This window comes from Staurois parvus, unplaced genomic scaffold, assembly GCF_062004578.1.
Source record: "Staurois parvus isolate SC_StPar_1 unplaced genomic scaffold, SC_StPar_1.0 ptg000431l, whole genome shotgun sequence".
Lineage (NCBI taxonomy): Eukaryota > Metazoa > Chordata > Amphibia > Anura > Ranidae > Staurois > Staurois parvus.
In genome coordinates this window covers 1,207,289-1,217,626 of record NW_028318227.1, presented here as the reverse complement: position 1 = coordinate 1,217,626, position 10,338 = coordinate 1,207,289, and the positions used below count along the sequence as shown (strand labels likewise).

At 45.3% G+C, this 10,338-nt stretch overlaps 1 protein-coding gene across 1 annotated transcript; it reads right to left on the bottom strand.

Moving 5' to 3' along the window:
• Positions 1–928: 928 nt before the first annotated feature.
• On the bottom strand, positions 929–8,441 carry LOC149454410 (uncharacterized). Its single transcript, XM_089687594.1, has 2 exons — positions 7,690–8,441; positions 929–7,558 (listed from the first exon to the last, which is right to left on the bottom strand). Exon 2 carries the CDS (start codon positions 6,551–6,553, stop codon positions 5,129–5,131), a length of 1,425 nt encoding a protein of 474 aa, XP_089543720.1. The 5' UTR covers positions 6,554–7,558; positions 7,690–8,441; the 3' UTR covers positions 929–5,128.
• Between the last annotated feature and the right edge of the window lie 1,897 nt (positions 8,442–10,338).

The window sequence follows — 10,338 nt, the reverse complement described above, 5'->3', positions numbered from 1 at the left end:
CTGAGTTGTGAATGACCACACCCCCCTCTACACAGTCCCATAGGGAAACATGCACAGCTGAGTCACCTTGTGTGTGCTGGAGAGGGAACGGAGCCATTTCCTGGGATTGTCAGGTGTTTCCATAGACCAGTGGTCTCCAAATTGTGGCCTGGGGGCAAGCTGCAGCCCTTTGCTTGCCTTTATATGGACCTTGGGCCCTATTCCTCCCACTGACGTCTATGATGGGGCACTGTTCCTTCCAATGACAACTGCCACCGTTACCAACAGTGAGGTGCTATTTCTCCAACTGATACCAGCAATGGGGCATTATTACTCCCCTTAAAACCAATGATGGGGTACTGCTTACTCCTATTGAGGGCAGGGCATTATCAACTCCCCCCGGCCAAAGTCTGGCCCCCTTAAAGCCTGAACAAGAGTAAACTGGCCGTTTGTTTAGAAAGTTTGGAGAAACCTGCCATCGACTGTCAGACGTGATCTATGCAGATAGCAGAGGAATGAGAGAGGTGGCAGATATCACATTAGGTGCTTTGGATTGAGCCAAGTACACACTATATAAGGGTATGCTTTGTTCACTTTTCAGGAGGTATACTTTATTCAAGAGCTTTCATTCATTGATTTCCTATGATCATCAACTCCATCTAGTGGCCATAATGTGGTATTTTCCTAAAATACCTCAATCAGGAAAATACCGCATTCTGGACACTAGAAGGAGCTGACAATCAGAGAAAATAAGTATATTGACAAAATACAATTGAGCAATTTTTCTATAAACAGGCCCCATCTGTGCCAACACTATACAGGCTGGGCAAATATTAGCAGCATTTATTTATGACCAAGGTAGGGGTTCAATTGTGATGCAGAGATGGGGATGGGTAGATGAGCAATATCATTTTTAATGTGAAAGTATTTTACCCTTTAAGCCAAATGATACTTTTTATAATCTTTTAATTACCCGTTTACCGCCATAGTGATTGTCAGATAATTATACACAAAACGTTCACACATCATAAAAAAATATTGTTCATTACAACCAAAATGAACATGTGTTTAAAAACTTTCCCCATAGATTTGATTGTTAGTCCTCATGCATACTGGACGTTTTTACAGCGGCTGTTTTTGGCTTTTGACATTTTTGTACTTTTTTTCTACAGCTAGTAAACCCCCCCAGCATGTTATCCTATGTGTCCATCCCCGGCGTGTTCTCCCGCGTGTCCATCCCCGGCGTGTTCTCCCGCGTGTCCATCCCCGGCATGTTCTCCCGCGTGTCCATCCCCGGCATGTTCTCCCGCGTGTCCATCCCCGGCATGTTCTCCCGCGTGTCCATCCCCGGCATGTTCTCCCGCGTGTCCATCCCCGGCATGTTCTCCCGCGTGTCCATCCCCGGCATGTTATCCCACGTGTCCATCCCCGGCATGTTATCCCACGTGTCCATCCCCGGCATGTTATCCCACGTGTCCATCCCCGGCATGTTATCCCACGTGTCCATCCCCGGCATGTTATCCCACGTGTCCATCCCCGGCATGTTATCCCACGTGTCCATCCCCGGCATGTTATCCCACGTGTCCATCCCCGGCATGTTATCCCACGTGTCCATCCCCGGCATGTTATCCCACGTGTCCATCCCCGGCATGTTATCCCACGTGTCCATCCCCGGCATGTTATCCCACGTGTCCATCCCCGGCATGTTATCCCACGTGTCCATCCCCGGCATGTTATCCTATGTGTCCATACACACAGACTGGAATCAACGTTTTCTGGCTGGAAAAAAAAAAAAAAAAAAAAAACAGGACTAGTGGGTTTCTAGAGGAGTTTTTTAGCTGTAAAAATGCTCTAACACGGTAAAACGCTGCAAACTGGCATTTCTGGACCTTTTTTAACCCTCTCCCTTCCCCCATTTTTTTTGTTTGGTAAAAAAACTGCTAAAAAAAGCAAAACCGTGGAAAAACGCCACTAAACACTGGAAACCGCCGCTAAATGCTAATGCAAAAACGCTAAGAAAAAGCTGAAAATACCTCGTGACTTTACACAGTAAATGTTACCAGCGTTATCAAAACGCCCCGCGTGCATGAGGACTTAGAAATCCAACGATTCTTACAATGGGCTCTGTAAAGCAGCCTTTCCCAACCTTTTTACCCCAGAGGAACCCTTTTCAGGTTTTTAGGAAACCATCATTTAGATTTGGTCAACTTGGGGGGTCATTGGGCAAATCTCCCTTACGTTAGTAGTGGTAAGTAGGAAGGATGCCCCTGTAAAGTGGTGGAATGCCACCCTTGCAGTCATGCTGTTGGCCCTGCCAAGTGACATTGGACCTGGAACTATTCAGGCACCATCAGAAGGAAGGTAGGGAAGTTGTAGCTCAGGGATCCCCCAAGCCACCTCTTGAGGAACCCTACGGTTCCATGGAATTCTGGTTGAGAATGGCTGCTATAAAGAATGATACAGTAGTAGTATATACATTATTATGTCATAGAGTCCAGTCCAGGGGCGGACTGACCATTTGGGCACTGCCCGAGGGCCCGGGATCAGTAGGGGGCCCCATGAGATGCCCCTGGTACCTTTCATAAGTTTTTTTGGGTATGGTTTGAGTGTGGGCTAGGACACAGGGGTCTCATGATCCCCTTTTGCCCGGGGGCCCCATGAGTTGTCAGTCCGCCCCTGGTCCAGTCCTTTAAGTTTGATTGTATTATGATAGCCTAGTGATATGTTTATTCAAATTATTCAATCATTATAGATGTGTTCAATCATCATAGAACATGTGGTTTGCATAATGGGGTACGGTTTCTGGTTGCTGAGGGTCAACATTTGGTACTCATTAAACAAAAAGGTTAAATCTTATAAAACAAATAGGCAAAAGAGATAAAAACACCTTTGTACAGTAACAAGCATAGCACAAAACATACCATCGCAGTACTAGTGCAGGTTTTGTACAAATGAGGTTTCTCCAAGAAGTAGACTTATCTTCTCCTTGCCTATGCCTAGGACAAATCAGGACTTGCTTTGGGTTACAGGATCTTTGTGCACCCTGGAAAACTGGATGTAGGAAATTTCATAGGATTTAGGATATGGTGGTCCATGGAAGTCTGAGGGGTTCAGCAACGATAGGCTGGTTATAGGCCCACAGAGCAGCTCAAGGTGTCCATCAGAAAAGAAAAGAGGGGGGCAGGAGAGCCCTGATAGTGACATAATTGACTCAAATGTGATGATTGTCTCAAAATAAATAAAAAAGAAAAATGACTTACATCTGTTGAGGCTGTGATCACCTGATGGGGCAACCTTCTTCAGGGTCCTAATCCTGGATCCTCTGTTGGGTTCCCAGACAGGTGTTGAGCAAATTAAATTAGAAGAGGTCTAAAAAAAAGCCTACTGGTGGTTTCTGTTGGCAGAGGTGCCGTGTCTAAGGATGGGTAGAATCCTCCGGTTTACAGTGCAATGGCTACCACCCATCTTTAGACATAGTGACATAATTGACTCAAATATGAGGATTGTCTCAAAACGTTTATGAATAGAATAAAATAAATACTAAAATGAAAAATGACTTACATCTGTTGAAGCTGTGGTCACCCGATGGGGCAACCTTCTGCAGGGTCCCAATCCTGGATCCTCTGTTGGGTTCCCAGACAGGTTGTTGAGCAAATTAAGTTAGAAGAGGTCTAAAATAGCCTACTGGTGGTTTCTATTGGCAGAGGTGCCCGTGTCTAAGAATGGGTAGAGTCCTCCGGTTTACAGAGCGATGGCTACCACCCATCTTTAGACATAGTGACATAATTGACTCAAATGTGATGATTGTCTCAAAATAAATAAAAAAGAAAAATGACTTACATCTGTTGAGGCTGTGGTCACCCGATGGGGCAACCTTCTGCAGGGTCCCAATCCTGGATCCTCTGTTGGGTTCCCAGACAGGTTGTTGAGCAAATTAAGTTAGAAGAGGTCTAAAAAAGCCTACTGGTGGTTTCTATTGGCAGAGGTGCCCGTGTCTAAGAATGGGTAGAGTCCTCCAGTTTACAGAGCGATGGCTACCACCCATCTTTAGACATAGTGACATAATTGACTCAAATGTGATGATTGTCTCAAAAAGTTTATGAATAGGATAAAATAAATAAAAAAATGAAAAATGACTTACACCTGTTGAGGCTGTGGTCACCCGATGGGACAACCTTCTGCAGGATCCCAATCCTGGATCCTCTGTTGGCTTCCCAGATAGGTGTTGAGCAAATTAAATTAGAAGAGGTCTAAAAAAAGCCTACTGGTGGTTTCTATAGGCAGAGGTGCCTGTGTCGAAGAATGGGTAGAGTCCTCCGGTTTACAGAGCGATCAACCAGATGGCTACTACCCATCCTTAGACATATGGCCATGGGAGCCTCTGCCACGTGGACCACCAGTGGACATGAAACTATGCAGGCACCATCAGAAGAAAGGTAGGGAAGTCAAAGCTCAAGGATCCCCCAAGCCACCTCTTGAGGAACCCTACGGTTCCATGCAATTCTGGTTGAGAATGGCTGCTATATACAATAATACAGTCTTTTGACCTCTTTCTAAAGTTACTTAGGAAATTGTATTCTGTGACCCATAGCAAGTAATGACCTTTTTTTTTTTTTTTTGCAATTTCACAGAAAACGAAAGAAGAAACCTTATTGGTTGTTCCAGTCGTTGGCTTCACATCTGGTTCAAGTTTTATAAATCCAGTTGGTACTTATTCATTTCAACTTCTTTTGTACTTACATAGAAAATAGTTTAATTGTGCTGTTGATTTTAAATGAAAAAAAAAAAAAAAAGGGACAAGCGGTATCAACGATCATTTGACAGACATCGCCCAGACTCACATGCTTGCATATCACACATTTTTTAAAAACATTAGCCAATTACTAATAAATACGTATGCAGCGACGTTTGATCCCACTAATTGCAGACATCTGTGCATATGTAAGTTGAAACTTCCAGTAAACATTTATCAGTAGACATCTTTAAAAAAAAAAAAAAAAGAAGATCTTAAAACACTACGAAATGGATCCATGTTCACATCAAAGACTTCTTTTGAACTTCAGCAATTCTGATGCATATCAGTTGGAAAGGAAGCTTGTTGGGGCGATGGTGACATTGAAAGGGTGTCGCTGGACAGACAGACACAGCATCATGATCCACTCTGCTGCTGAAAATCAAACTCACACTTGACGCTGCTGATGCTGTCCACGCTGGGCTTGCTGACCACTTGCGGATGGGTTTTGCTGAAGGGAAAGGTTTCCGACCTTGCTATCCCCCTACCTCCGGCTTCCTTAGCTCCCTCCCCGTTGTTGCCGGGGCTCTTGCCTGCATTGATTTCGGACGATTGCTGTTTTTTAAACTCGGGAAACGTGAAACGCCTCAGCAGTTTGTTTCCCAACACCGTGAAAGGATTACTTAATCCAACAGGGGGCAGAGAAGTCCCAGAGTTCTTGGCTCGGGAGTTCAACAGATCTCTGTCTGGAGGCGTTGGGGCCAGTAGGGTTGAAGGCAAGCTGCTCCGTTTCTGGTAGTAGTGGTCATTAAACCGACATAACCCCGAGTCTTTGGAGCATCCGGGTAAGAGGTCTTTGGCCGTACAGGTCTTTGAGGCCGGGTTAGCAGATAATGGTGTAAGTAAAATCCCCAGTGGCCCTGGAAGAGGAGCTAAAGCAGGCTCGTGCGGTTTCCCAGGGCGGGGGGAGTAGAGAGTGGTGGAGATTTGGATGGAAGCACTGCTCAAAGCAGGTAGGTAGAGCCCAGTTCCTTTACGATCGCCAGAACGTCCACCATACTGGAGGCTAAACGACCGAGGTCTGGGGTTCAACACACTGGAGAATCCTGGTGAATCCGTAGCAGAGCCTCCCTTGTCCCCGTCCTCCTCCTCAATGGAGTCCATAGATTCTAGATGTCGATGAGCCGCCAAAGACCTGCTTCTCCCCAGCAGAAAACTGTGCGCCCCTCCGCGGGACCCGGTTGGCTGCTGCTCACTCCAAGGACAGTTCGGAGGGTCTTGCGAATCATTCCTGCGTCCTAAGCTGCCACCGCTTAGCACATGTTCACAGTCTTTAAACCCCAAATATCGCGCCACGTCTAAGGCTGAGTTGCCCACGCGGTTGGCTCGGTCGATTTGCAAACCCAGCCTTTTAAAAGCCCTGGCGAGGAAGTCCAGCACCGGCGCGTGTCCCGAAACCGTTGCGTAAATGAGCGCCGTGTTCCCCCACAGGTCCGGTAGCTCCGGATCCGCTCCGTGCTGAACCAAGATCTTGACCTCCTGCAGGTGGCCCCTCTCGCAGGAATAGCTGAGTGCAGTGCGCCCTGCCCGATCTCTGCTGTTCACCTCTGCGCCCCTCTCCAGGAGGAGCTGCATGTATCGCTGACGGGCACGTGGCTCGGGGAGAAGGGCGCTGCAAATGAGGGGGGTCCTGCGTAAGTCGCCTCCTCTGGTGTTTACGATTTTCCCATCCAGGGCATCCAGGATGAATCGGGCCAGGTGCATCTGGTCGTTGGACATGGCATCGAAGAGTGCTTGGGCTCCGCTGTGCTCCTCACTTGGCTTTCCGGACACTTTGAGCATTGCTAGTGCTGGAGACTGCGACTACGTTCCTGAGAATAGTTCCACCTCCCTCGCCCCCCCCCTCCCCCAGCAACAAACCCAATCCAACCTTTATTCTGAACTAAAATTCCATCTTTATAAAAAGAATTCTCCCGGAAGATTAGTTGGGATTTCTAGTTCTCTGCTGAAGGACTACACTTCCACGCTGACCTCTAGCTGGCTCAGGCCATGACCTTCAATGGAAACGTTCCGCATCTTTCAAAGAAAATATATATATATAATAATAAATATATATCATCCGACCTCTCCGTTCCAATCCGAAGCATGCTCGATCTACGGATCGAATCCTTCACATTGAAATGCTATTTGACTTATTATCCGGTGAGGTCGAGTCAAGGCAGTGCCTACAGAGAAGTGCAGATTATTAATATATCACAAATCCATTGTCAGTGGTAGAGGAACACAGATCGACCCCTCTAATCTACCCAAAGACATGGGCAGGAATTATAGTGACCTCCTGACGTTTACAGATCGACCCCTCTAATCTACCCAAAGACATGGGCAGGAATTATAGTGACCTCCTGACATATACAGATCGACCCCTCTAATCTACCCAAAGACATGGGCAAAAATGATAGTGACCTCCTGACATATACAGATCGACCCCTCTAATCTACCCAAAGACATGGGCAGGAATTATAGTGACCTCCTGACATATACAGATCGACCCCCCTAATCTACCCAAAGACATGGGCAAAAATGATAGTGACCTCCTGACATATACAGATCGACCCCTCTAATCTACCCAAAGACATGGGCAGGAATTATAGTGACCTCCTGACATATACAGATCGACCCCCCTAATCTACCCAAAGACATGGGCAAAAATGATAGTGACCTCCTGACATATACAGATCGACCCCTCTAATCTACCCAAAGACATGGGCAGGAATTATAGTGACCTCCTGACATATACAGATCGACCCCTCTAATCTACCCAAAGACATGGGCAAAAATTATAGTGACCTCCTGACGTTTACAGATCGATCCCCCTAATCTACACAAACACATGGGCAAAAATTATAGTGACCTCCTAACGTTTACAGATCGACCCCTCTAATCTACCCAAAGACATGGGCAAAAATTATTATAGTGACCTCCTGACGTTTACAGATCGACCCCCCTAATCTACCCAAAGACATGGGCAGAAATGATTACAGTGACCTCCTAACGTTTACAGATCGACCCCTCTAATCTACCCAAAGACATGGGCAGAAATGACAAAAAGAATTATAGGGACCTCCTGACGTTTACAGATCGACCCCTCTAATCTACCCAAAGACATGGGCAAAAATTATAGTGACCTCCTAACGTTTACAGATCGACCCCCCTAATCAACTCAAGGACATGGGCAGAATTGACAAAAAGTATTATAGGGACCTCCTGACATTTATAGATCGACTCTAATCTATCCAAAGACATGGGCAAAAATGATTATAGTGACCTCCTGACATATACAGATCGACCCCTCTAATCTACCCAAAGACATGGGCAAAAATGACAAAAAATTATTATAGTGACCTCCTGATGTTTACCCCCCCCCCCCCTTACAGAAGCCCTATGCCACCATGCAGACCCTCACCTGAATCATGCCCCACCACTAAGGCTTGCCCCATGGCAGAGATGTCCTTGAGCTCTTGCACCAGTCCTGCTACAAGGAGGTGGTGGGAATACCGTCGGAGCCCCGGGACCTGTAGCGCAGCCTCCTGCTCTTTGCCTGTCAGTGTCCAAGTTGATTATCCATCCTGGCATCCCCTTTTCCTCCTGTATATAAGCGTTGGGTGTGGGGCGTAAATAGCATCACTCTCTATAGACTGCACACAGCTGTGACATGAAGCTCATTGTGAAGTGTCCAGCCTCCCTGTGGGAGAGACTTGGATGGAAGCTGGAGCGTGCGCTGAGCGAGCGCAGGGGGCTGGGACCTGTTGCAGCAACGCAGCCTTCCAGCTGGTTAACCCTCGAGCTGCTGCGACTCCATAGTAGAACCCCATTCAATCCTGTGCGAGTGGCGTACAGAACGTTCAGTGCCGGCTTTCATCTAGCGATGGCTAATCCATTGGAGCTGATCGCGCTAAGCGCCAGTTCACACCGCGAAAACGCACTCCAGATCCGTTCTGGGTTGTCTTCTGTATGCGCGGTTTTAATGTGTTTTCAGTGCATTCTGGTGTGTTTTTTTATGCCTTTCCAGATACTTTTTTCTTCTTTTTCCACTGTAGTTTCAGGTGCTTTTCTGCATGCTTGTTTTTAATGTGTTTTTAGTGCGTTTTCAGTGCGTTCTGGTACGTTTTTTAAGCATTTCCAGATACTTTTTTTCTTCCTTTTTCCACTGTAGTTCCAGGTGCTTTTCTGCATGCGCGGTTTTAATGCGTTTTCAGTGCGTTCTGGTGAATTTTTTAATGCGTTTCCAGATACTTTTTTCTTCCTTTATCCACTATAGTTCCAGGTGCTCTTCTACATGAGCGTTTTTAATGCGTTTTTAGTGCGTTTTCAGTGCGTTCTGGTACGTTTTTTACGGGTTTCCAGATACTTTTTTTTTCCTTTATCCACTGTAGTTCCAGGTGCTCTTCTGCATGTGCGTTTTTATTGCGTTTTCAATGCGATCTGGTGTGTTTTTTTATGTGTTTCCAGATACTTTTTCTTTTTCCTCTGTAGTTCCAGGTGCTCTTCTGCATGTGCATTTGTAATGCATTTTCAGTGCGTTCTGGTTCGTTTTTTATGCATTTCCAGCTACTTTTTTTTCCACTGTAGTTACAGGTATTGTTCTGTATGCTTTTTTTCTTCCTTTATCCACTATAGTTCCAGGTGCTCTTCTACATGCGCATTTTTAATGCGTTTTTAGTGCGTTTTCAGTGCGTTCTGGTATGTTTTTTAAGCGTTTCCAGATACTTTTTTTCTTCCTTTATCCACTGTAGTTCCAGCTGCTCTTTTGCATGTGCATTTTTAATGCGTTTTCAGTGCATTCTGTTTTTTTAATGCATTTCCAGATACTTTTTTTTCCACTGTAGTTCCAGGTATTGTTCTGTATGCGCGGTTTTAATGTGTTTTCAGTGCATTCTTGTGCATTTTTTAAACCGTTTTCAGTTACTTTTTTTCTTCTTTTCCACTGTAGTTCAAGGTATTCTTCTGTATGCGCGGTTTTAATGCATTTTCAGAGCATTCTGGTGCTTTTTTTATGCGTTTCCAGATACTTTTTTTTTCTTTTTCCACTTTAGTTCCAGGTATTCTTCTGCATGCGCGGTTTTAATGCATTTTCAGTGTGTTCTGGTACGTATTTATGCATTTCCAGATTCTTTTTTTCTCCTTTTTCCACTGTAAATCCAGGTGCTCTTCTGCATGCGTGGTTTTAATATGATTTCAGTGCGTTCTGCTGCGTTTTTTATGCTTTTCCAGTTACTTTTTTCTTTTTTTTACACTGTAGTTCCAGGTATTCTTCTGTATGTGCGGTTTAATGCGTTTTCAGTGCGTTCTGCTGCGTTTTTTATGCATTTCCAGATTCTTTTTTTCTTCTTTTTCCACTGTAGTTCCAGGTATTCTTCTGCATGCATGCTTTAAATGCGTTTTCAGTGCGTTCTGGTGCGTTTTTTTATGCGTTTCCAGATATTTTTTTTCTTCTTTTTCCACTGTAGTTCCGAGTGCTCTTCTGCATGTGCGGTTTTAAGGCATTTGCAGTTCATTCTGGTGTGTTTTTTCTGTTTCCAGATACTTTTTTTCTTTTTTCCACTGTACTAGGGTCTGGTGTGTTTTTG